At 41.6% G+C, this 27868-nt stretch overlaps 1 protein-coding gene and 1 long non-coding RNA gene across 3 annotated transcripts; one reads left to right on the top strand and one right to left on the bottom strand.

Moving 5' to 3' along the window:
- Positions 1-430: 430 nt before the first annotated feature.
- ypel2b (yippee-like 2b) lies at positions 431-17234 on the top strand. Of its 2 annotated transcripts, none has more exons than XM_074641796.1 (5): positions 431-516; positions 11245-11476; positions 12337-12380; positions 13597-13705; positions 17081-17234. In XM_074641796.1, the coding sequence occupies exons 2-5, from the start codon at positions 11360-11362 to the stop codon at positions 17168-17170; spliced, it is 360 nt and encodes a 119-aa protein (XP_074497897.1). In that variant the 5' UTR covers positions 431-516; positions 11245-11359; the 3' UTR covers positions 17171-17234. The 2 variants fall into 2 exon arrangements, with proteins under 2 accessions (XP_074497897.1, XP_074497896.1); XM_074641795.1 differs by lacking the exon at positions 431-516 and adding an exon at positions 1857-1997.
- On the bottom strand, positions 2697-27868 carry LOC141771470 (uncharacterized). The gene is made up of 3 exons (XR_012594723.1): positions 27767-27868; positions 2973-3038; positions 2697-2831 (listed from the first exon to the last, which is right to left on the bottom strand). It is a non-coding gene; the product is annotated as an uncharacterized LOC141771470 (long non-coding RNA).

The following is a 27868-nucleotide window of genomic DNA, read 5'->3' as shown; positions in this document are numbered from 1 at the left end:
GAAAGTTGGAGTTGAAGCAGATAGTTATTGTCCTGACCATCCCTGACAAAGGAGTAATTGTTTTTGTGATTATTAGGTTTTTGATTTGTCCTCCTTTCACTCATTTCATGTATTTCACATATCTAATAAAGAAAATAAAAGATAAGACAAAATAAATAAATACCTCAAGAAGAAAAAACAAACAAAAAAAACACAACCATTTCAACAACTGCACTCAGCAACTCTTTCTTTCATAAAACTACACTCACATGTAGCTAAAGTGGTGTACACTGATTCATGGAGAATTCATTAAACAAATTTGACATGATTGGTCACTCGCTTCTGCTCTCGACCAATCAGCGCAGTGTTGCTATGCCTTATCAGCTCGCTGATTGGCTGACACAGCTGTCACTCATTCATCAAGTCAACGTTCCAGTGTGATTTTCTTTTTGCCAAAGATCATCAACTCCGGCCGTCAAGATAACTCACGTCTTCACGGAGTTTGCGCTGAATATGACCTGTCGTGTCGTGATAACGGTAAAGTTTTACCACTAGGTTATTAGTAAAGTAACCAAATACAACCCTCCAATTTAATTTTATAAAAAAGCTGTGTTGGGATGTTAGAAAACGTAATAAATGTGAACTTTTCTTTTGAAAGGAGGCTCAGTTGCTATGGTAACTGTCTTGTTACCGTGTCTTTAAACACAATATTAGCTAGTATGTCTACGTATTACAACAGTATAAGTAACTAGAAAAGCAATTTCTGAAGAAATTGTGGTGTGAATGCTGGTTTCTGAAGAGCTGACGCTACGCTGTAATGCTGGCTTAAATGTTGGGAGAAGAAGGTGAAGTAGTAGGAATAGTGGAAAAGTGGGAATGGGTTTAATTTGTATGAATTTCATTGAAAAGTTGAATAATATCAATAGTGTATAATGATGTGGAATATTTTAAGGTTTTTGAATTGCTGACGCTAAACTGCATTGCTGGTTTAGGATACAGAATCAGAATCAAAAGATTATGAATCAGTAAATAAAAATTGTAATTGCATGAAAAGCAGCTGAAGCCTTATAAATAGTTAGTTCTGAGTTCCCTGTTAAGAAAGTTACCTTCTGGGGCTTTTATTTTGAAAAAATAGGTGAATCCCTAGTTTCCTGTTAACATACAAAAGGGGGGATTTTAAGCTCCAAGCTTCAAGCTCCAAACAAAGTTAAATATTTCAAAAAGTACAAATGGGATGAATGAAAGTTGAATAATAGCCAGAATCTATGGAAGATGTGGAACATTTTACAGTTTGAATGGAGTTTCTAGGTGAAAGTATGAATGAGCAGTGAAGAGTTGAAAATGCTTAAACAATTTTAAATTCTGAACATGTCTTCCATTCATTTCAATGGAGATTTTTTTTATGAATTATGGTTAATAATTTTGAAAATATGAAAGTTATGAATGAGAAAAGTAATAGCCATCATGTACTAATTGAGCTGCACGTTTTGATGTTTGAATGGAGTTTCAAAAAATGTGGAACGAGTAGCGATGCAAAAAAAGTGGTCTAACGAAAAATAAAAATAAACTCAGTAGAATAACATAATGTGAATGCTTCCAGCAATCACACCAACAAGCGTCTTCATATCACGTGGCTAAACGTCTAAAAGCAACCTAAGTAATGAGACACGACTTTACAGAAAAACAGAAGAAAGCTGTCCTACCTTTGACAAAAGGACTTCCTGCGAAGGCGGAAGTGAGTTGGAGTGAACCCTCTCGCTCCGGCTGGCTCTGTCACCACTCTCTCTCTCTCTCTCTCTCTCTCTGGCTGCCTCATCTAAACTCTGCTGGGCATCACTGCGCGTCAAAACATTGCGTCTCTGCAGGACTTGTTTGCCAGGGCCCAGAGACAGAGAAGAAGAGGACAATTTGCCTGTTTAAGGAATGCAAAAGGGGGTTTAAGGATTGGCATTGCCAGGAGGAAAACGAGGAGGCATTTTCTAAGCTACGTGGAGATCTGGTTTTTCTTCCCTTCAAAGGTAAAAATGACTTCTTCTTCCTCTGCGTTATTTTGTTCCCACTGTGGTGCATTTTGTTGTTACGCACTGTTTTCATATCGCTCTATGAAGCTTATTCCAGCCTTTATTATACAGTGATGCAAGCTACAGCTCATGCAATAGCCTACTTTTTAACCTGAGGCAACTTTTCACACGTGCTATAATATCATAATAAAAGAATAATGGTTGTAGCATGTATTACAACAACAACATTCATTACATGGTATGTATTTATCATGCCTGTAATATCACAATACAATAATATGGTTGTAGCATGTATTACAACAACATTCATTACATGATATGTATTTATCATGCCTGTAATATCACAATAAAAGAATAATGGTTGTAGCATGTATAACAACAACATGCATTACATGATATGTATTTATCATGCCTGTAATATCACAATAGAAGAATAATGGTTGCAGCATGTATTACAACAACATGTATTACATGATATGTATTTATCATGCCTGTAATATCATAATATAAGAATATGGTTGCAGCATGTATTACAACAACAACATGTATCACATGATAGTAATATGTATTTATCATGCCTGGATTGATGTTTTTTTGCTGAGGTCTGCTCTGCAGTGGAGCTACAGTATCTAGTGGTTGTTATTATTAGGACACATGCTGTGTGTTGGTGGTGGTGGCAGTCATGCACGTATGCGCCATCGTCATCACTGTGTGCGCGCTTGGTCGTGATGGTGCACCTCCTTTACAGTAGAGGTGATCAATGCGGGTTATCATGTAATACAAGCATGTGATCACACGCTCTGACGACAATCACCTGCTTCTCATCGATATCTGCAAAAAAAAAAGTCATTGCAGATGTTAAAGCTTTTCAGAGTGGGGTGGTGCGTGCGTACATGTGTGCGTGCGTGCGTGCGTGTGTGTGTGCGAGTGTGTGTGTGTGTTTTCAGCATTGCTGAGCTGAGGCATCCCCACCATCTGTGCTGCTGCGTGTTGGTGGCTGAAGTTCTGCCCCAGATGAAGTGCGCCACTGCCTGTGACCTGATTCAATAATCACACACACACACACACACACACACACTCTGTCACTCACACACACACACACACACACACTGTAAACCTTAAGCCTTCATGTTTTTGTGTATTTATTGATGTGTTAGCCCCACGTGACATCTCAACCATCACATACAAGTCAATGACAGTTAGGCCAGCAGGTGGAAATGCTGCACCCCCCCTCCCCAAAAAAAACTAAATAAAGCCCATGTGAGACAGTTTAAGACACTTTTATCATGGCACTGATCTATTTTCATTGCAAAGCGTGCATGCAGAGATAGTTATTGATCATGTGAGGAGTCGATACACAGGGATCGAAGATGGGGGTCAGAGTGTTGCAGGCCTTGAAAGGTGATCCTTCACTTGCATACATAAACAAAGGTTGCGCACAATGCTTCAAAGCACTATTCAAATGCTTTGTTTATTAAATCTTTTATATATAAGTATGTAATAATAAAGTATAAATCCCCAAATAGCTCATGAAATAAGGAATAATGCCACATTAATCATTATTCATATTCAACATTAATTATTATTAGTTATTCTCAGACAGATATCGCTGTTTGCTGCGTGTAGAGGTGAGTGTGTGTACAGTAGTGTGGTGAAAACGCTGCACCGCGAAGCTCGCCGAAGCCCAAAAGTGGTATTCGGGACAGCCCTAGTCCAACGTGTTGCCTGCAGTTTTAACAGGTCTGTTGTCACATCACCCACTTCGTTTTTTGTCACTTTTTTTTGACACTCTCACTGTTTATCATCTGTTAGCCACACAGAAATGCAACAGAAATTATACGTATGAACAAGCCAGGTAATGAGCCTTTAAAGAGTGTGTCCCTTCAACTCTGTAAGGAAATACAATTGCCTGAAGTACCTGAAAACAAGCTGCCCTCCTCGCCACAGAGGACGAAATAGAGACAGAAAATTAGATGTGAGTACGGATGAAACATAGCAACAGTAACCAGGCACACACACACACACACCTGGGATGCAGGAGCATCGCCTCATCAGTGAGATTTGATATGGTTGGGGGGGCAGAGGGAAGCTTTTTCCTCCTCTAGTGAGTGATGTCATGCTGCTGTATGCTGTTGGCCTTTGTGTAAGACTGAACGAAGAGCAGAATGAAAGTACACGAAGTACAGACATCGTGTCGGTGCAGCTCGTGGGCAGTATAGCTCATCCACTGCTGAAGGGACACACACTGCTTCTTCCCTCATTCTCTCTCTCTCTTCTCATTTAACTCCCTCTCTGTCCCCGTCTGACTCTCATCTTTCCCCCCTTGTATCCTTTCCTCCTCCTCTCGATCATTGTCAGAAGCAGCATCAGCAGCGGCAGCATCAGTGCGTTACATAACAAAGGTTTTTTGTTGGGATACAAGGGCCCTTTTTGGCTGTTGAGACTCGTGGCACGTAGCCTTTTGTGATGACACCCAGAAATGACCAGAATGGACGGCTCGGTGACCTCAAACGACCCGCGGCAGAACTGATGAATAGACAGAGTGACAGCAGAAAAAATAAATATACAAACAGGCTGAGAGGCATAGAGACAGACGGAGAGCAATAAACAGATAAAAGATGGACAAACACCAAAGACACATACTGACGTTATGCAGACAGTCAGTTTTGCTAAAATTTCTTGCTGTTGGCACCCGTCTGATCTGGATCGCAGCGACCAGTTCTTCTAGTCATTTGATCATTTATGCAATTTGTTATTCTGTCAAAGAGGGTTTTTTTCAGAGCAAAGCAGCCCTGATTGACTCTTTGCGTCAGCGTTTTACAGCGCGTCAGCATCCTTGTTCCCTCAAACAATGTTGCCCTGCGAAATGAGTTTCAAAGCATGTCCACCCACCAAGATGAGTGCTGTGCTGTTCTTGGAAACTAATTGTTTTGAAATGTCAAACAGCGTCATAGTGAAGGACATATTCATCTGTTTAATGTGGTACTAAAGCGTGGACCTGCTTTCTCTTGTACTTTATGTTCGGTGGTGTTCTTGTCTTTACAGTTACTTAAGTTTTTTTCAGCGTTGAAAGTCAGTCACTAGAAAATGTGTATGGAATAAACCAAAATAAGTTTTTCTTCTTATTACACGCTTTTGCCTTGGACATTATCGTGTTATTCTCACACCGGCGGGTTCTACTGCTAAACCAAAGCCATAACATTTCTAGGTAGGGATGCACCAATCTGATACTGATATGGGATATTGGGGCGATACTGACTCAAATAGCTGGATATCGTTGACAATGGGGTCACATGTAATGGACTCGATTCAGACTCGAGCCACAAATTTGATGACTCGACTTCAAAATCAAAAAAGACTTGCAACTAGACTTGGACTTCAACACCAATGACTCGTGACTTCACTTGGACTTGAGCCTTTTGATACCTTCCCCCAAGCCCAAAGATTAAAAAGTATGCTGTTTAACAAGTGGGCCACAAATTTCCCTTCATATCCTGAATCAACTAACGGTAACGCTATTCGTTCGCAGTAAGTCGACACTTAATTCCCCAGATCCCCTTTGTTTGAACAAATCCGACAGCATCCAATCAAATTGCAGGAGAAAACCATGAAGAACGTTACGTAAATGAGCGGCAGTTGGATAAAATGATACCAAAGACAATTTAGTTTGCGTACAGAAACTATGCGTTGGTCAACAGAAAACTGACTGCAGTATACAAAACGTACGTGTCAAAAATTACAGACAGTGACACAAATGGCATTGCGTTTGGTGAATAACACATGATGACTTGTTTAGGACTCGAAACTCAAAGTTTAGGACTTGGGACTTGAGTGCAAATGATTTGGTCCCACCTCTGGCTGAGGGAGCTAACAACAAACATGTCAACTGTTTGGAGATATTTCACGTATGCTTACTTATTTTTAATAATAAATAACATATACAATAGTTCAGTAAATTTATATCTATGTATTTATTTATTACATTTTGTTTTACAAAGTTAAGAAAGCAATGTTTAAGTCAGGCCTGATGTTGCCTTACACATAAAAGAATGATCCCAGTCATTTCCACATAGTGAGACATACAGCTTATTAATTAAACGCTGGTATTACACGGCTTTGTTGAATACTCGATTCTGATTGGTCAATCACGGCATTCTACTGCCGTTGCTATGTATAACACACCGTTGCTATGGATAACAGACCGTTGCTATGGATGCAGTTCTGTTGTCGGACTCTGGCGGACCGTTTTTGTATAAAATTATTGATTTTTTAAGTAAGTAGCTGTGTAATAAGCGGGATCATTTACAGCTAGCGGGTCATTTCTGTGAAATAAACACTGACAGGGAGACTCAGCGTTGCCCTTAAGGGGTTTATTTCACAACAATGACCGGCTCGCTGTACATGATCCCTTACGTATCGGATCGATACTCGGTGTCGGCCGATACTCAAAGCCCAGGTATCGGTATCATTATCACTATCAGTATCAGGACTGAAAAAGTCAGATCAGTGCATCCCTATTTATAGGGCTGCAACTAAAGATTATTTTCATTATCAGTTAATCTGCTAATTATTCTCACGGTTAATCGATTAAATTGTTTGCTCTAAAATGTCAGAAAAGAGTGAATAAATGTTTGTCACAAGTTCCCAGAGCTCAAGTTGAGTTTCAAAATGTCCAACAGTCCAAAATCTAAATATATTCAGTTTAAAATGATAAGAAAAAAAACAGCAAATGACTGTATTTTTAATCATGAGTATGACGTATTTTCATCCAAAGCCGCTGACATATACTGACACACTGTTGTTGTTATAGCTGTAATGATTCTTCAGAGGCCGACTGCAGATAATACACAGAGAGAACTCCACATGGATTATGTATGACCCACAAGAAGATGTGTAACACATGCACTACTATAATCCAGCACTGCTGTTGAATGTCTGTCTGTTGAGGGCACATTAGTATCATGATGCACTACAACATGCTGACAGTTAACAGCATCCCACAGAACTTTCGATAATAGTTTACATCTCGCCTGTCAGCTGTGACGGACAGCTCCTCGTCTATACATTATATTTACATTTAAGATATTTAGCCTGTACTTTTATCCTGAGTGACTTGTAGCAGATGCAGCGTTAGAGGCTTTAAAGAAGAAGCTTGAATTTAATGTAATTAAATTTGAAGCTTAAGTTTGAAGCTTACATTCCTAGATTACCTATAAGACTAATTACTGAGCTATAATCAGGCAGCTTTGTGCAAATGTAAGAGATTTTCTTGATTAATTGAAATTTAAATGGCTTGTTTTTGTCTTAAACTCAGATATATTCAGTTTACTATCATAAAAGGCTTAGAAAATTAGCGAACATTCACATTTAAAGGGGCAGTGTGTAGGATTTGGTGGCATCTAGTGGTGTGGTTGCAGATTGCAACCAACTGAGTACCCCTCCGCTCACTCCTCCCTTCCCAAGACTGCGGTAACGTGAGCCGTCGAGTGCAAACCCGTGGTAAGCCGTTCATCTCACTCAGAGGCCATCCGTACCATAATAACATTACTTTAGGAGCAACGGAAGTCAGACGGTGGCTGGCAGTACCACGGTTTTGCACTCTGCGGCTCCGCAGTTTCACACGTGTGTCGGAGAACTTAAGGTGGCCTTCAGTTAATGTAAAAACATGAAAGGCTCTCTCTAGAGCAAGTGTTTGGTTTGTCCGTTCTGGGCTACTGTAGAAACATGGCGGAGCAACATGGTGGATGTAGATACAACACAGTCTCGCAGCAGTTTGTGAAATTGTCCCAAAATTTGAACATCCCCCGAAATGTTATACACTGTTCCTTTAAAAGATTATACAAATTCATTTTCTGTCAATTGACTAATCAATTAATTCACTAATCATTTCAGCTCTAAGTTCCACAGCAGCCAAATATAAAATAATTAAGTGGCAAACGTCTCTAATTATGTAAGTAAATATCTGTGTGCCAGTTCTGTATGGCAGTTCTCAATATTCTGATCAGATCTCAGAGGATCCTACGTAAACTTCTTCCTTGTCCTCAGTCCTGAAATGACCGAAAGGGTAAAACACGCTTCGGGTTAAACACCAGCCTGTGTGTGTGTGTGTCAGGGGTCACTCCGGCAACTGTACTGAGCGTGTCTTTGTGCCCCTATCCCACGCCGCTGGCACCGAGTCAGAGTAGAGAAAACAAGGGCACGTCTCACCGCCTTATTTATTTATATCCCCCGGTCCTTCCCCTCAGCACTGGAGCCTTTATCAGCCGCCGACACTAAAAACAATCATATTGCAGAGCAGTGAAGAGGCCTCTCTCTCTCTTGTTTGTCCTGAACTCACAGAGGCCTCCTGTTCCCATTCAGTATTTTATTAGTTTTTCCAGATGGTTCAGTAAAGACGTACAGGAAGTAGAGGAGACAGTCTGATGACGATGAAACAACTCAAGTCATTATAGAATCTTATAGAGCCATAGTCCTGTAAAGTATTTAGTTAGAAGGGTCATGTTTTTATATTTTACTGTGATACATTAAACTAAATTAGAAAGAATAGTAGCCAGGTAGACAATAAAAGGTGTATATACTGTTTTAGTGAGGCTCCTCAACAGCTTTATGAAAAGTAGCTCTGGGGAATAAAACTAGATTAAATCTTGCGATTGATAGTCTGTGTTCAGCACCATCGCTACGGGGCTGGAATCACAATTAAAGTTGCATTAAGCAATAAAAAACCACAAAGATGATATCTGCAGCACAAAGTAGAGAGCAAAGGCCCCGAACCACCTCCTGTACAGTTAGTCAAAACACCCTCCTGTCCTCCTGGCCCCGAGCCTTTGGGATGGGTTCCCAGACCAGCCCACTAATCTTCTCAGTCACCAGGGCACACCAGCGCAAGTATTTTAAGGGCTCGGTCTATTTGGATATCATGGAGTGAGCAGAGCACGATCCTCGCAGTTGTGCTACGCTAAGCAGATTATCTTTGCAGCCTCATAGACTTAAACACAGAATGGGAGCTATAGCGTTGCTGGCTGTGTGTTCTGCATTGAATTACAGTCAGTGCAGATTGTTTTCATAATCAATTGATCTGCCGCATGAATTAACAACAAATTAATTGTTTGGTCTATAAAATGCCAGAATAGAGTGAAAAATGCCTACCAGATCTAAAAATGTTTAAATGCCCGACCAACAGTCAAAAGCCCAGAGGAGTTCAATTCACAATGATATAATAAAATGATGGATCATGGATCATTTTCGTTATATGGAGTGTCTATGTTGTAATATTATTACTGTATGTTAGTTATTATGTAGTACACATGACATCTATTGCATGTCTGTCCGTCCTAGGAGGGAGATCCCTCCTCGGTTGCTCTTCCCGAGGTTTCTCGGCTCGGGTAAAGTTGTTCCTTATCGATGCATGGCTCTAATGACAGAGGGAGTCGTATGCTGTACAGATTGTAAAGCCCCATGAGGCAAATTTGTAATTTGTGATATTGGGCTATATAAACAAAATTAACTTGACTTGAAATTGACTTGAATAATACAAATCGTCATATTTGAGAAGCTGGAACTAAGAGTCTAAAGCCACGCTAGTAGCTCTGTGAGGCTGCACTTACATACATTGAACTAAATGCTAATGTCGGCATGCCGACATGCACACAACATGTCAATGTTTATAATATTTGCTATGTTCAGCATCTTAGTTTAGCATGTTAACATTTGCTAATTAATACCATAGACTGTATAAAATATGGAGGTAGTCTCCGTGACGTCACGCATAGGTTTCTAAAGAGCCGTTGTGATGCTCGGAGTGGGCGGCTCCGGCTGTCGACATCTTGGCAGTGATGACAACTCACAGCTAATCCAAAAATGGGCAAAGAGGTGGATCGTTGGTGGAGCTGAGGACCGGCTGACGCAGCAGAGCAGACAGCTAGTGACTTGGTACAGCAACCACCTGTCATTCAAAAAGGCCACGGCCACAATTATGCCAAACTTTATGCCTTAATATAATGTAAATGGGTGAGTTATATAAAACCCCGGTACAGTTGTCATGAACGGGGAAATTAGCTATAGGCTGGAGATCAAAACCATTTTTTGTACCAGGCTGTAAACATGTTTATTTCTGCTGTAAAGTTGGGTATATTAACATGGGGGTCTATGAGAAATGACTCACTTTTGGAGCCAGCCTCAAGTAGCCAGTGAATGAACTGCAGTTTTTGGCACATCCACATTGGCTTCATTTGTCTGCACCGGAGTGGACGTAGTCACCGTGATGTCTCGCATTGGTTTGTGGACTGCCGTTTTGAAGCCTCGAGTTTACCCAGGTTTATCATCTACTTTACTCTAAATGGGACCATAATTTACAAAGTAAACATCATGCTAAATAAACTCATGTTTACAATGTTTACTGAGGTAATAAATCAAGTGAGAATTAGGGTCATTTTCTCATAGACTTCTGTACAATCAGACTTCTTTTTGCAACGAGAGGAGTCGAATCCTGCTGGCTGTTAGAAAGAATGCAAGTTTAAGGCACTTCGGCATTGGCTTCACTTTACAGAACCAGAGGTTGTCCACTGGCAGATAGCCTACCTGCATTGGAAAAATTAAACTTTTGCTTTTATGGTGGCACTAGAGGAGAAGTGGATGGCCAAGTCAGGATTCATCCTCTGAGCACCATGAATGTCTGTACAAATTGTCATGGCAATTCATCCAGTAGTTGTTGAGATGTTTTGGTGGAGGACTGACATTGTCATCCCTTGAGCTGCGCCGCTAGCATGTTAAAAAATTACTTTAACTAAGCAATTATCAAAATAGCTGCCAATTGAGGTTTTTTCTGTCCCTGTTTGGTCCCCAAAACTGTCCACTTGATCAACTAGGACTCATTTTTGGCCTCTTGGTAGAAGTAGTGGTTTCCTGTGTGGTGGAAACCTGTATCTGTACCATGTTTGAATCTCTTCTCCTAAAGTAGAATTAAAGTAGAATTTCTTTGTTCAGTTTCTGAGAGACTGAAATGTGAAATGTAGTGACTCAGCCTGGAACACAGACTCATTAATAATGCATGATGTCTCATCACATCTTTGCTCTTTGAGGTTTTAAAGACGCGAGCAGGTTGGAGAATTCTCTGAACGCACAGAGCCGACTAATCCCATCGGCAATAGTACACCTGTGGCTCACTTTACAGCATCAGTTTAAAGAAGCAGCTGTTACACAACCATGTAACCATTAGCTGCTCTTTTATTATCCTCCCTGTGCTCAGGTGTTCGCCTCCCAACCCACCGCCCACCACGGCCCTCACCTGTGTGTTGCGGTGCTTCCCTTGTGAGCCGACCTGGGCTGGCAGTCCCTTCTTGCACCGCCCGCCAACTCCGCCCATGGTCAGAATGACGCGCTCCAAGACCTTCCAGGCGTACCTGCCGAGCTGCCACCGGACGTACAGCTGCATCCACTGCCGAGCTCACCTGGCCAACCACGACGAGCTCATCTCCAAGGTAACCGCCGGTGACTTGACTCATCTTACCAACCGTGGTTGCCCCTGGAAACCATTAAGGCAGTACTTACATTCAGGCAGCTAATTATTACAGACTGAAAAAGTACTTTATCACAGGTAATGTTTTACTTTAGAGACAAGCAATTTACTGTATAGTTTTTGTCTCTTTCATTATAGCACGATCAATAATACAGAATATAATTGACGAAGGATTAACAGCAATTAAAAGGACAAGCGTTGAAGATTAAAAAAGAGGGAGAACGGATGAGGAATTATGAAAACAAACAACAGGCTGAGCACCTGTATGTCTTTGTCAGCCGCCGCCACACTATTACGTGTGGATGGATTATGACATAAACTGGTTAGTGAATTGGATTATGAATCACTTTTTCCATGAGCGATTATGAAAACGCCGCTCACCTATGCACAAAGACCTCTTTAACACATCTGCACAACATGAATTGGTTTAACGTGTCTCATCAATAGAAGCTCTCATGTTGTGGAAAATAAAGGCCTGCACGACAATAAACGCATAGTGGTAAAGCCACTTAAGCATAAGCCAACCATGATGTTATCAGTAGCATATGGGCTGTTACTGGGAGACTGCGCCCCATTTTAAAGTCGATATTAAAATAGATTTTGTCTGCAGGTTTTAAAATAAGAGCTTCTATTAAAGTAAAGGCCTGTCTCAAATCAACATGTGGGCGTTTTATAAGGAAACCAAACCTCTCTCTCTTATCTGACTGAAGCACTATGGCCATATAATAGTGTGCTTATATAATTTTATAGAGTTACTGTACTGTATGAAAGGGCCTATTCTTGTTTCAGCCTTTTCATCTTTGTCTCATCTCGTCTTTGCAGTCGTTCCAGGGCAGCCAAGGCAGAGCCTACCTGTTCAACTCAGTGTGAGTAGCCCTCTCTTGTTGCATTTCAACTCACCTGGTTGATGTTATGTGTCAGGAAAAACCATGGAAATAGAATATAGGAGTGGAACGGACATTCCCATTCAAATAAATGTAGCGGGACAAAGAACATATATTGCCAAGAAGTGAAAGTTAATTGTTCGCTTAATTGTCCGTGGCTTGGCTTGGGAACCGGATGATCGCCGGTTCAAGTCCCTGCATGGACCAAGTACGGACTGTGGACTGGTAGCAGGAGAGGTGCCAGTTCACTTCCTGGGCACTGCCAGGGTGCACTTGAGCAAGGCACTGCAACCTGGGCGCTGTATAGTAGCCTAATACTAGGATGGGTTAAATGCAGTGAATGAATTTCACTGTGTGACGTGTACAAAGTATTGTGTGACAATAAAAGCTGATATACATTTTACTTTTACATCAGCGCCCAGCAGCAAAGCTACACTTCTATTGTCATATTCTACCGAAATGGCCTGAACAACAATGTTGAACAATAAAATATTATAAATATAATAAGCGTTTTCCAAAATTTCCAAAAAAGTCCAACATGGCAGCAGCGGCTATTGTCAAAAAAACACCAGAGTTTCATCTCTTTGCGTCTATACTCTTTGAGCAGGATGATCCGAGCAGCCGCCATTTTTATGTGTACCGTTGCAGTTTGCTAACTTCCGTATAAACTAAACTGACTTTCGACAAGTCGCGGACTCACTTAGGTAAGGTTTTGCAGTAATGACTAAAACGAGTAGTAACATTACGTAGCATAAAGAGCCAGAGTAGTTGACTTAATGCTTCATCCACACACTCTTGTCATAGCGTAGGAAAGCACATTGCAATCACCAGATGAGTGACAACTTTGTCCGAACAGTGATCTAAAATGCTCAGGTGTTTCAAAATAGGTTAATAATGCATATTTTTCCACACAGTAGTTGTGTTTGTTTAAACCAGCCTGTGCCTCGGAGTCACTAGCAGCTGAATTGAGTGTGAAAATTAGGCTGTTTGAATCTATGCTCCTTGGCCTGGCGCCCTGTCAGTACGCGCTGTGTGACTGGGTGTGAGGCAGTGACTCAGTCTGAACACATCATACAGTACAACAGAGCAGCTTGAACCACTTGCACAAAAATAATTTGTAACTTTTGTCTCTGCTTGTTTTTCCTTCCTCTCTACTTTCCTCTCCACAATCCCATCTCCCCTCCGTTCTCTCTCTCAGGGTGAACGTCGGCTGTGGCCCTGCAGAGGAGAGAGTCCTGCTCACAGGCCTGCACGCTGTAGCAGATATCTACTGTGAGAACTGCAAGACCACCCTGGGCTGGAAATACGTAAGTACCCTCGGGTGATTTCATGCACGAGCACCACAAACTGCATCCAAGGTTAGAGGAAGATAAACTGGGAGGTTGTTATTATAGCACACCCTAATTTTATTTGCACCCTAATTATATTTAAACCTCCTCTTCTCTCTGGGTTGACGCAGTGTTACAGCTGTGGGCTGAATTAATTATGAGATAGATTTCTCAGAACAGATGGAGACATGAAGGAGAAGTCTTTATTTATCTTATGTGACTTGTGATTAGTTTTTAACGTTTTGAGAAAGTGAAAACCATCAGCATGTAGTTTACTCTTTAGGTTTTTACCAGTCAACACATTCTCACACCCCACTTATCGAATACCGCCGCACGGTCAGTGCCCCTCGGCATCGACGCACGGGGTACCTCGCTTGCATTACTTTTGGACAGACCGGGGATGGCGTGTCAATGTACGCTCGTTACATGCCAAGTGTCCTTTCAAAATAAACTTTTGTTTTTACAGGAAGTTAGGTTTAGGCAACACAGTTAGGGTTAGGAAATGGTTGTGGTTGACGTTTACTTCACTGACTACTGACTCACGGGGCTGACGACAGAAAACGACTCACGTGACTGACGATACTAACAAGTCACGCGACTAAAGACTGACGTGACAAAATAAGTCAACTGTTACTTTTAGTTGCACACGGGACACGAACAGCGGTCACCTGGTTGAAAGTCTTGTTTTTGTTTGCCCCATTAGTGGACTTTCACGCTATTGATACTACGTCACTTGCTCTGACCGTTGAATAACACCGCAGGTGGGTTTACATTGGAGTTACTTCAAAGCCCGATTTGTCATACTATTGCTAAAGGATGCCTCCGTGCATCGGTTTCTGGTGCCGAGGGGCGTTTACCACTTACTCTAACAGTAGATCATTGTACATTGAACATTTCTAGGTGTTAATAATGTTGATTGAACATTGACAGTGTAGTTTATTTGAACTGTTTCAGAGTTAAATAACATTGAGAGCCTCACTATGTAGCTTTGGCTAATATCAGAGAGCCATATGTACAGTCTAAGTCTCTGTAAAGCTGTGATAGAGCATATCAAAATACACGTGCAGGATGTATTTACAGGATGTATTTTAGGTCCCATGCCAGGGTGAACTAAACAGCATCCACACATGTTAGCTCTCTTCATACAGTATATCAAGCAAGCCGAGCATGTGCAGCTGTCACTGGTGAACCCTGTCCACGTGGAGGTGAGAGTTAACACTATAGGACACGTGACTGTATCCTTAAGTGGTTAACACACACACACACACATTCACACAGTATCCTTGTTGTTTGACTTCTGAGAAGCCTGCATTGACCAGCTCTCTTTGCCTAACCTCTAACCATAACATTCACCGCTACGTGTTCAACTATAACCTTTCAGGCTAAAAATAACTGTTTTCCTTGTGACGCCTGGTACCAACACCTGGCGAGCCAGCTTCAGAAGTAGATACTTTTCTGGGTAGTTTCTATTCCTGTCAGGACCCCCGCAAGGCAGAGAAAACAGAGGTCACATGCATGCACCAGCACGCAGACACACTAGATAGGACTTAATGGAGGGTTTCCATTAATATCAGTTGCAGCAGTATTGATTTTCCGCAGTCGTCAAAGTTCCATTGAGAGGCTTGACCTACTGCACTTCTAAACCAAGAAATCTGATAACGTGCCTCTGCAGCTCTGAACCAAAATAGCCAAAGACAAAGCAAGGTACAGAGAGAACATTTATATCAGCCGACTCTGTGACTCTGCTTTCAAGGGAGGCCTACAGTGAGTGAGAAGAACAAGAACACACGGTTGTTAATGGACTTGGACAGGAGGCAGAAGTCATCATTTTGTGTCATTTTGTATGGCATTGATTTTGCAACGTTTTAAATAGTTTTCAAAACAAGAGCTGTGTCGAAATGATCCTCATGTTAGGGCTGTCCTCGACCAACAAAATTCTTAGTTGACTAACACACAATTTTGTTGACTAAAAGATTAGTTGATTTAATCGACAGATCTGTGAAACTGAGTTTCTCCACAAAGAATCACACAAAAGCACCACTTTAAATCTTGTGTTTACCAGATGTGATCATAAGGTTCTTGGAAATAAAGTTATTCAGCATGAAAAATGACTCACGTCTGGGCCACACATTGGATGCATGAGCAGCGCATGAGTGTTGCGGAACCTCTTGCTTTTTATTTTTTCCATGTTAACAGGTTAGAGCAGCGAGGTTCAGCTCGGCTGCGTGTCAGCTGCATCTCTTCTAGAGATTCGAGGTCTCGCCTAATTTTTCTGCGTGTAGTTCACAGCAAAGATAGACTGAAAATGTTCTAATGACAGTATATTGACATCATACCAGCAATATTATTACAGTTTCAATGTCTACATCTGTAGAATATGTCACAGACATGAAAAAAGTAATAACTCTCATCGACTAAGAGGGGGCAGCCCTACATAAAATATAGGCTTTTTTTTTTTTTTTAAAGGGATGCGTATATAAAAACCAAGGTCAAAGTTGACTTTGAGTGCAGTGGTAGGTGGCGATTTCAAGGGTAGCGTTTGCTCTCCCAATAGGAAAACAATGGCACAGCCAGCGCAGAGCAATTTTACCACTGATCATGTGTAGACAGCTTTACACGTGTAGCCTTGTTGGGTGCGACCTGCCATCATGAATTTTTATTTTGTTTTCATTAACTGCTACTGGATTCTCTTACTTGGTAACTTACCGTATCTCAGTAAGCTTGGCAAATGACTGTTGCAATCATGCTTTTCAAATGATTGACATTTTGCAGTCAACAATTGTAGCCTGTAGGAAGATGATAAACTGTGAAAAATAATGATTATGGTGTTAGTTGATGTATTTCACTTAATAGAGCAACACAAAGTGGAGCTGATACGTTTCTGTGTTGCTCAGACTCAGACTTATAAATCCCATTCATATTTTCCAGAGGAATTTTGGATTACACACCGACCACAAAAGTAGAAATGCATGTTACAGCCTGCAAAAATAGAACAGACTCTACGTCTGTGTTGGCTGTTGTGAGGCACAAACCTGTGGCCTTTTGGGTTTTGCTGTTTTTAGTGGTGAGAGACAGATTCCTGCCAGTTTAAGGTATGACGATCCAGTCGGGTCAGAGATTTGGTTCTGCAGGCTCCTCTGCAGTGACTGATGGTTATGTAACCAACTGCCATTAAAGAGCCAGCAGCAGAGACAGGCCAGGATTGAGTCAAGGATTTACAGCTGAAAGGACATGTCATTTTTTTATGCACCTTGTGTCTAACTATCCTACTCACTGTCAAAGATATAAACATGTTATTATTCTCTGTCACGTGACTTAAATGCTGTCTCTCCTGTCCTCTGCCACGCCCTCCAGGAACATGCCTTTGAGAGCAGTCAGAAGTATAAAGAGGGCAAGTTCATCATCGAGCTGGCTCACATGATCAAGGACAACGGCTGGGATTGAGGGACGAGCAACCGGGACACGAACGCAGCAGAGGAGAGGGAGGGTGGGGGGGTGGATGGACAAATGGACGGATGGTAGGGAGGGAGGGACGGGGGTCGTGTGTGGTGGGTGAGTGTGTGACTTTGGTTTGGCTGATTTACCATTAACCTCTGTAACTCTCTGCCCATCCCTCCCTACCACACCTCTTGATGTACACACTCACAAACAACACACATCAAGGTCCCAGACATCCCAGCTTGACAGAGAGACAGACAGGCAGGCTTGTACGCAGCTAGCAGGACTAGATGACTGGCCAGCAAGATGTCTCATTCTCACGTTTGTTTTTTTTACTGAATATAACTCTTCAAAAAGGTGGCAACATTCCCTCTAAACCTGCTAGAAGACGCCTCCATTGTGTTAAGTACTAACAAAAATGTTGAAAACCAGTTGTTAACGGGTCATTCAGTGGAAATTTAGCCAGAAGCGGGGCGGTTATGCCGGCCTGGCGGGGTTCATTGGCCTTGGTTGAAGAGCTGACGGGCATTCACTGTTCTCAGCTTGAATCAGATGACCTAAGATGATTATAGCAAATCCAGCTGATCGGGGCCATGCCAGCTGGGCCAGTGATGAGGCCTCGCGCTGAGGCCTGGCACAGAGGCCCGAGCACATGGGCGTCGGGTTGTGGCGCGGGGGTGGGTGCAGGGATTGCCACCCACCAGGCCGCTCTCTCAACATGGTGAGGAGAGGAAGATCCTGATCCAGTTATGCGGTGGCTTTGATGGCCTCTGGCTGGGATTCACTCCGTGTCTTGCCAGTGATGCAGCTCAGGACGGGCTGAGAGTGAAAGAGAGACGACCACCAGCTTGTCCTAAAACCTCACAGGAATTTGCCCTCGCAGCAGCAAAGCAGCTCCCCTGGGTTTTATTCATCCTTTAATACAACGAGTCATGTAAAGTGATCTGCTGATCCTCCCCGTGTTTGTCTGGTGTCGGGCGGACGCATCGCTGCGTCCACCTTTGTTACTTGGCCAGATAGAATTACACAACATAAGCGTGTCTCAGGTGAACAACTTTGGCTGGGATTCCCAAAAGGTTTGCGAGCACTGTGAGCATCTGTTTGCTGTTGGAGGTCGAAGGTGACGAAGCTCTGCAGGCTAGTGATCGGTCAGATACGAACACAACCCCTGCTATCGTGCAAATAACAGTGTGATTTGAAGAAACTGACAAATGCCCAAAGCATAAGTGGTTTCATGGGCCAAGGGAAAATGCAAATAGTAAAGAAATTAACACAGAAAGTAAAGTATTACTTTTACTGAAGTTACGAGGTATATACATGACCACAGAGGTGTGTACAGTAGATGTATAAAAGGTATCACTCTTAGGCTCTCTTTCAGTCTGGGATGACTGCTGTTTAACTGCTGATCTTCACTAACTGGCCCTCACAAAACATAACAAACCTACTGGGCAACATTATGAAGCAATGCACTAGATAGACCGCTTATTCTTTTGTTCTTTAATGCGCCAACACATTATCTTCTTAGGTTTTGCCCACGTTTTAGATCATTTTTCTTCCATCTCAGTTAGCTTAAATATTCCTCATGTATCATGGCCCTTTGAGTTATGACACCTGGGTAATATTTGAGGTAACATTAAGGGGAAGCATTGCTCAGGTACCTCGATGCTACTTTTTCTTTGCGATCCTACATAAAGGGATAGTTAGGGTGTTTTGCAGTGGGGTTGTGTGAGGAACTTATCCAAAAGTGTACGCTCTATCTAGAATATTTTTGCCGAGAGACAGCTATACAGTCAATGTTTCTGACGGGGAGCTGAAGCCGCTATCTATGCACCAGACTCCATTGAAAAAAACTGTAATTTTACCTCACAGAACACGGGTGTCTCAAGTCTACTCTTGCTGACTTTGGTGAATCCGAACTAACCAAAGTCATACAATAACACAAACAAACTAACCAATTGACGCAGCAGTAGACCAGCAACCCTAAAGTAAAATGAAATTTGTTTTTATAGCTGGATGCAACGGCTTCAGTTCCCAGTTGGAAAGGGCTGTCTGACGGCAAGATAAAGCGGTGAAAATATTCTAAATATAGCGTACACTTAAACTGATATTGTTTCTTTTAGGTGGTTAAAAGCCCCGTCCACAGCAGTACATTGCTTTACTCCTGTCTGCTTCTCCAAACTGGGGTCGTACAAACCGTCATCTACTGTAGGTAATACACTGACTATAGATCAGTACCTCATACAACCCCACTTCAAAACACCCAAACTATCCCTTAAATGTGCTGGATGTGTTATTATTCTCTGGTGGAAATGTATTATTTTCAAATGAGAGAATCCATCCCGTGGTAATGCAACGTTAATGCATGCATGAAGTGAAACAAGTGTTCTGACCAGTTTTGTGCTCGGTCCTCGTCACATTTTTGTGAAAAGAACATTTTGTGTGTACTAGAGTTGCAATGAAACCTTGTGCTGTAATACAACGTCTAATCAGTTTCACTTCAGTCCATTTGAGCTGTGAGATCCTTCTTCTTCAGGTTAAATGTTATCCTGTTAGAAAATTAAAATTAGTTGCCCTGTTTGTCACACATAGTTTCCCGTTGTGGCTAACATTGCTCTAGAAGTTGCCCTGTATATGGTGAGTGCTGTTCAAGACTCTCCTGTTACAACCAAACCTAAACTCTCTTCAGTAACACTCAGCAGCTGACTGCTCAGTCGGAGGCAGCGACATTAAACCCAGCACAACCAAAGAACCCACCCATCTACAATAAATTGACCAAACAAAAGATCTCATTTTGCTTGGGCAACGTGTTGCTAAACAAGGGGGTGTGTATAGCTGAAAGCCAAGGTTGTGGATAGCCTTTCTCTGTGATATATATATAATGCATTATGATTTTGTAAACAAAAGATCTTAATATATGAATATATTCTATTTACTGTACTCACCATGAGGATTACCATTCATGTCAACCTCTGTGTTACAGACTGTAAATAGTGTTAATGTATTGTGTTTTATCTATGATCCATACGATGATGAATGAATATGATTTAGGTCATGTCATGCTTTCTCTCTGGTACCCCACATTGGCTGTACGATACTACTTTTTTACTGAAAATGTTTCAATTTTAATGTCTTTTGTAAAGGAGGATGCTGATGTTGACTATATATCATTGGATCTTCATCTAATAAAATGCACCTTGATATCTGTATGGAATATAGTGTTTGTTTTTTCTCATGCAACCTTAAATCTCTTAAGTGTGATGCACTTTAAAGCGTCAATGATTTAGCAATGCACCTTAATTAAGTTGGCCGACTCACAAGAGATATTTAGAAATATTTAAAATTGATACAGCAGAGGCTGATATATCCTGATTTTGAATCTCAAGTATGAGTTGAGCAACAATAACACAGGAATTCATTCTCTGTAACGCAACTAAGTAGCGTCTTTCATTGGACCATGCCGCTCCGTGAATGCCTGCGCCTTTTAATCTTTACTACATAAAAAAAAGAAGAAGAAGTCTAAAGCAAAATTCAAGATAATCCTGGTGACATCATCTGGGTTATTTTCTTATGCCTTAAAGCAAGACTATAGCGGATTCAGCTTTGCTAAATGGTGACCACAAGTGACAAGAAAGGGATCGTGCTAAATTCTAAAATCAGAGGATGCAGAAATGACAGCTACTGATCATCTGCAAAGCTAAACTTTTTAGTTTTTAGCAGAACTAGTTTATCTGGTGTTGCTGCAGGGATGAGGTATTTTTGTAGGCCAACCAGGAAGTTAGAATCGCCCAATGAGATTTTTCCATTGGCTTTTGGGTTATTGCAGAAAATAAGCTCTGTGGCATAAACAAACATTTATGATATTTACACATGACTCATTCCTGCACCAATCTATTATGATGAAAGATTTAGCCACTGTTCTTTTATCTGCCATTGCAAACTTGATTGCTAAGATGTTGGAGCATCAAAGTTCATTTTTCAATGCCAGGAAACAGGAAATAAATCAGCTTTAGCCAAGGATATCTCACCAGCGGCAGTGGCAGTACCATCACTGCAGTTTGATTTTTACCTCCGTTTTGTAGTTCTTAGGAAATGTTTCATGCTGTTTCCCCCCCAGACATTACACATTTCAATGGTATAATAATGTTTATGGCAAGGTATGATGTAAACAAATCTGATTCTGGTCAATTTTTTTCCAAATATGTAATGTAGTTTTGGCTCTGTTGGGCAATAATATCAAAGCCCAGTGTATTGGACTGAGAAAGGGTTTGTTTTATTGCTTATGTGTTCAACTTTTCTTCTGTGAGAAGAATAATGTGTTATTTGTTTTTAAAAAAAAAGTTATATATTGGTTTGATTTAAGAAGCCCATGTGTAAAACTGGAGAGCCCCTTTAAGAGATTGAATTGGATCAGTGCAGCCTCGTCTGCGACATAGATAACTCATGTGAACCTAATGTTTTGTTTTTGCAGATGATCGGTGCCTCTCAGCACACTGATCACATTCCTCCTACTTAAAACACACCAATAACAAAACAGCGAGAGAGCGATGAGAGAAATGAGTCATTCACACTAATTATGAGGTTGATGTTTGTGTGAATTGACCAGGCGTCATCAGATAACGTGGGCACAAAGCCTGCTGCGACTGATATCTGATGGGGACATTTTATTGTCCCCATGGTAACAAGTGCATCATCTGTTACTAATGGGAACAAACCAACGTCAGCAGCAGCAGCTTGGTGTCGCCTCCACTAGTGTTTACATCGCACCTTAATACAGAAGGTGACGGGATGGTGATGCTCACGTGCGGAGGAGGGTTATGAGTGGGTATCACACCTTTTAATCATACATTAATCAAGCTTCTCGTCATGCTTACTTTCTCCCTGTTCTCCTAATTCCCACTCCCCTCCACTCTCATATCTTACTTTCATCTTCTATTATCATCCTTTATCCTCCCCTCCTCCTCCTCCTCCTGTCCTCCCCTGTCTCTGCCTGTAGTGTTGTTTCCAGTGATCCTCCTGGGCTGATCTCCCTCTCTCTGTCCGACTTGGCTAACCCACTCCAAATCTCACTGCAGCAGATGGTGCTATGTTTGCATTGGGTGAGGTCTCCTAGCAACCCCGTCTCTCTCTCTCTCTCTTTTTCCTAAAACAGAGCGGTGGAGGAGTTGGTGTCATGCACTGTCTGGGTCTGCCATGCCCACTCCTCCTCTGTCTCTTTGATTGACCTGACCGCCTCTCTCGGTGTTGATGTCTACGTTTACGTCTGTCTCTCTCTCTCGCGGACGCTAAAGTAGGGCAGGGGCCGACTGTCTGGATTAATATACATGTGTAATGATTAAATGTGATGTGCAAAAATGTGCAAAGCAGGACAAGCAATGTGATTTGTAACCCAGATTTTTACAGATGTTCACGTATGTGGTGACGGCAGGGAAAGATCACATCTGGGTCACGTCGGGTTTAAAGGCCCACATTCATGGTATTTCTAGCTGCTAAATGTCTGTTTAGGTATTTAAAAAGCTCATTACCATCCGGATGAAAACACACTCACATCTCGTCTGCATGTAGAGACATGCAACGCTGTAGATTCATTCCGCCAGGCTACAACATACACACACAGACGCACACACACTGCTGCACTTTATAAAGACAGGAGGGTAAATAAGGACCTTACATGGCATTGTGCTTTCATGCTACCTCCGACCTGCAGGCTCACACACACATACAGTAGTATCTGCATACATATGAGGACCCTAAATATAGCTCTACTACACTCCACTTCATTGGTTTATCTCAGGTTTATTTATGAACATTATGTAAATACATTTAAATCTCTATTCCCGTGTACATGAGCTTCAAGTTTTCAGAATAGAGCGCTGCAGGAATGAGTCCTAAAACCTGGAAATGAGGTCGCATTTTAGCACCTCCAGGTCCCTCGTCTGGAAGTCAATTTTTTTTTGAATGGGTTTTTAGTTAGATGAAATAATGTCTGTGGTTAACACAAGCTTAAGAGATTTTAATGCTTTGTTCTACGACATAAAATACATCAATAAATATCCCCACTCGTGAATTTTGAAGCCTTAAATGTGTCTTAAAAAAGGCGGTTGCTAACAAGCGGTTAAACGAGATTAATAAACGCCATCACGGCGACTCGTCCGCCTTTACAGCCTCGTTGTGTATACTTGTGCTCATGCAACTGTGGTGTAGTTCATCTATAGCCTAATGTTAGCTTTTTACTTCTGCCGATAGCATTCACACTTCAGCAATCATAAAAGTGGTTTTCATTTGTGGAGATTATCTTACTGACCAGTAACTTCCTGGAGTCTCCACTGGTTGCTTAACGACTGGCGCATTGTCGTTTTTACACTTCGGTTTTTGAACAGAAACTAGATATAACGTGTTAGATATAACGAGTGAACTTTAGAGGTGCTGGTAGGAGGGTTTTGTTTCCTTTGGACAGAACCAGGCTAGCAGTTTCCCCTCGTTTCCAGTCTTTGTGCTAAGCTAAGCTAACTGGCTGCAGCTTCATATTTACTGTACAGGTTTGAAAGTGGTGTTCATATTCTCACCTAACTCTCGGAAAGCAACTTTTGGTCCTCACTAATACAGCAGTTCGGGAGCGCACTCACACAGGAGCCTCTTTAAAGTCTCTAATGGCTCACAGCGTAATCATCCATCATGCACAGACAAGCGAGCACACAGTCACACACTCACACACACACCGACACAAAACCACCACTGCGACACTTAAGTATTGCTGAGGGAAATAACATAATACAAACAGGGAGCCACATGCCATGTTATGATGCCGCTGTCCCTGATTAATTGCTTTAATTTACTTTTCCAGCTGCATCACACAGACAACACAAAATGCTTAATAATTCTCCTTGAAGTCTGTTGAGTCGCAGCACAAAGAGCAACAACCCGCTGCTTTATGAGAGCAGTGAATATCTTTTTTTGTTAAATAAAAATGTGCTGTCTCACTTCTAAAAGCTCCTGTTATACACCTAAGTGGCACCAGATATTGATGATCTTTACGGAGCCACGAAGCGTCCCCGGGGGATCGTCTGCACCAGCATCTAAAAGCTGCTTTTGTGGCTCCTGCTTCTTTTTGGAGGGGAATCATTGGCCCCTGAGGGACGCAAAGTGCCGCCTGCTTGTTTGTTTACTCGGGTAGAAGTACCCACAGGCCTCAGTAGAGAGGGGAAGGCTTTTTTTCCTCATCCCGTGACCTCATATCTGCATCAGGCACTCAAAAGCGGGCCGATGCCGGCCTCGCTGGAGAGCAATGTGCAAAGGCAGCACAAAACGAGGCATTCAAAGGCCCTCAGTGAGGGCGGCCTGAGTGATGACACTCCTATTCAGATAAACCCTTCTATAAACAGTACGAGCATTCAGGTGGTTTTACAATGCAGAGGTTGTTCCTTTCAGGTGAATTCCTCTGCAGCTGGGCTCAGGACATGCCCAGGTGATTTCATGGGAGGTCACCTAATTATCTATAAAGTGTGAACAGAATATAGGTCACATCAGGTCTGTTAGGGATCAGGTCAGGACAGAAGCTGCTTCTGAATCGAGTACCTGGTGCACCTTTTAATGTAGTGTCTATGTGTTTTAATGTGTTTTATTGAGTCCTGTCTGGATGTGATATGTTGTGTTTTAATGTACCTTTTTTTTAAAAGCAGGTTTTGCACATGCAAACCAAAGACAAATTTCAATAGTACAAAAGCAATTAGCTTTAGCAATAACAAAAAGTACTTTCTATTTCTAATTCCTGGAAAATGTCTTGAAAAAAAAAGTTGATTTTGAATGCAATTACAGATTTGTTTTTCACTTTTGATGAAAATGTCTTTTAAGAACTTGATTATTGACAGAAAAGACTTGATAGGATGGAGATTTATTTCTCTGAATTTATATTTTAGTCTGTGGAGAACAATCAAATGTAAACCTGATTAATACAGTAGTTTAAGAGTTAGCAGACCGATTGTGCCTATCTAACATTATGAAAAAATCTGGGTTACATTTGGGCCTTTAAAAGGGACTGTTTGTAACTTCTTACACATATAAATCTCCCGGGTCGGTTTCCCATGCGCGCTCGCATATGCGCGCTCGCGTGTGGCTACGCTGTTCAGACTCAGACTCCAACACAAACTACACGGAAGCACCAAAACTGCAAAGTTATATCTAGTGAAGTTCTATCTAGTAAATGCTGCAGCTCCTACAGACCAACAGAGGTTTCCCGTGTCTTGTGAAGTGACGGGGCTCCGCAGCGAGTAACGTTATCGTCTCAAACCGGGTGCCGGTGTCTCCCCTGTTCCTGGTCGGGAGGCTGAAGCAGGAAAAGCCAACACTAGGATCAGCATTGATTCATAGAGAGACCTTCGTCTGGTCAGCTAACATTACTGCCAAGCAGGTGAAATATAGAGTGATATTGTGGTTTTAGCTGACGTGTGTCGCCTCATTGTGTTGAGCGATGCTCGTTCATGTCTATGTGGAGCGAGCAAGTGCGAGCCCGACGCTGACTTTCGTTGACTTAACGGCCACAGGTGTCACTGTTAACAAGCATTTCTGAATCTTACAACAGTCCCTTTAAATGAAGAATTAATAAAACACATTAATTAAATTATAAAACAAATATAAACCCTCACAGGGGCATTTAAACAAATAAGAAATTTAACATATTTTGTGACACATTTTGCAGATGGTTTCCTGTGAGCCTAATTTCAGATTTATATTGAGATCATGTCAGACATTGATTCAACAACTACTGTTTGAGGCCATATTTCTGTTGTGGATCACACAATATTTTACATATTATTACATCAGCCTTCTAGATGTTGTTTCAGCAGCAAAGAACAGATCAGATTTTATCCTCGCAGGTTCATAATGAACCTCCTGTGCAGCCTACTGAAGCTAAACTGCTTTCCACACGAATGGTTCTGAACAATGAGCCTGTACCTGTCAGTGTACCTGATGATTTAAAGCATATGTGAGGCTGGTGGGTCCCTGCTGGATCCTGCTAGTGTTGGAGAGCAGAGGGGAGACAAACACAGACGCTTCTGCTGCTGCTGCTGCCGCCAGGAGACCTGCTGTAAGGCGGCCCAGCTCAGGACTGCAGAGACTATAAATAGCTCAGCTCAGTCTTTCACAGGCACCACCCACCACATTACCCATGTGGCAAAACAGCAGCACAGAGCATAACAACACCACTGCATACTGTACTACGTTAAATAAGAGCAGAGGTGGCCTGCTCACTGCTGGATGTGGACATGAAGTGATACCAAGAAACTGACAGAGACATTGAGAACAAGTACTGAAGATTAGGGGAAATATTTTGGACAACAACACTCACTCATTTTGAGCCCAAGATGTAGAAGAAAAACAGGAAAACATGGTTCAATTTATGATTTGAACAATGATGTAAAGCAGCCAATGGGAAGGTAAAAGGCTTTATGAAACTACAGTAACATAATACAACATAGGCCGACTCAGGGGTGTAAAAAGGGGAAAGCTTTCTGAGGCCCAGCCGCTATGGGGGCACATGGAGGCCAACAAATCATGTTCATACTAAATATAATTTTTTTTTTTTTTTTTTTTTTTTTAAATATTCACCATTACTTATTAAAACAACAAAAATAAACATTGTATTATTGTTGCTTTATTAAAATATAGCCTTTTTCATGATGAAAACCTCCTCTGTAAAAAAAAAAAACTGTACACAACGGTTGCAGATAAAAACAACAACAACAACAAAGGACGAAAGAAAGAAGAAGAAATTTACTGATCTAAACTAACTATTAGCTAATTTGCATAGGAGATTTGGGGATTCACCCTTCATCAGACCTTTTCAGGGGCCAAGCCATTTCTGTGGGCGGACCTGGTCCTGCTGTGTTTTGTCTGTTATGCTTCACTCGACATTGACATTTCTCAAGTTTCTCAGAAAAATGTCATTGTGACCTCGAGAAGAATTCCTCATGAAGTTAGTTTCACAGAAGAGCACAGCATGGAGCCCCGAAAAACTGATAAAAATGGACCGCAAAAAGAAATACAAAGACATGCTGTTCCTTCTCCACTAACCAGTGGATTATATTAATTAAAACTTTTTATTGATTTATGATTTATTGTACTCTTCCATGATTAGTCCAATGTGTGTCATCAATCATCCATAATGCATTATGCTACGAACTGATTGAAAGTTAAAGGAAAAGAATAACACTTTATATTTCTTTTTATTTGTATTAATAATTGATATATTCAGTTATATTTTTTACTTGTCTGATAATCTTTTACTACATTTTGTCAGTTCCAGGACTCCAATAAACCTGAAGCTGTAGCTCAGTCAGCCATGATTTTTTAAATTTTTTTTTTATATATATATATCTTGATTTTCCCAGAATGTTCAGTAAATTATCAATACTTAAAAAGTCACTGCACACCTTATGGTGCACCCGCACAGGTGCAGACCGCGTTTGATTGACATCCCCTTGTTGCACATGTTCGAAATTGAGAGCGTATCTATTGCCTACACACGGCTCTCAACATGGCGATGCTGCTAACATCGCTGACAGTGCAAAAAACAGCAACAGTGCTGACAGAGATAACCGTGTTTACCTGAGGAGGAACCGGAGGGTGGGCGCTACGCTTCCACGACGATGCCGTTTGTCAAGATGGCGTTATCAGCTGTAACCGCCATTTGAGAGCGGTGCAGAGCGG

The sequence above is a fragment of the Sebastes fasciatus genome, chromosome 7 (assembly GCF_043250625.1).
Source record: "Sebastes fasciatus isolate fSebFas1 chromosome 7, fSebFas1.pri, whole genome shotgun sequence".
NCBI classification, from domain to species: Eukaryota; Metazoa; Chordata; class Actinopteri; order Perciformes; family Sebastidae; genus Sebastes; species Sebastes fasciatus.
This window is presented reverse-complemented; position numbering and strand designations above follow the sequence as displayed.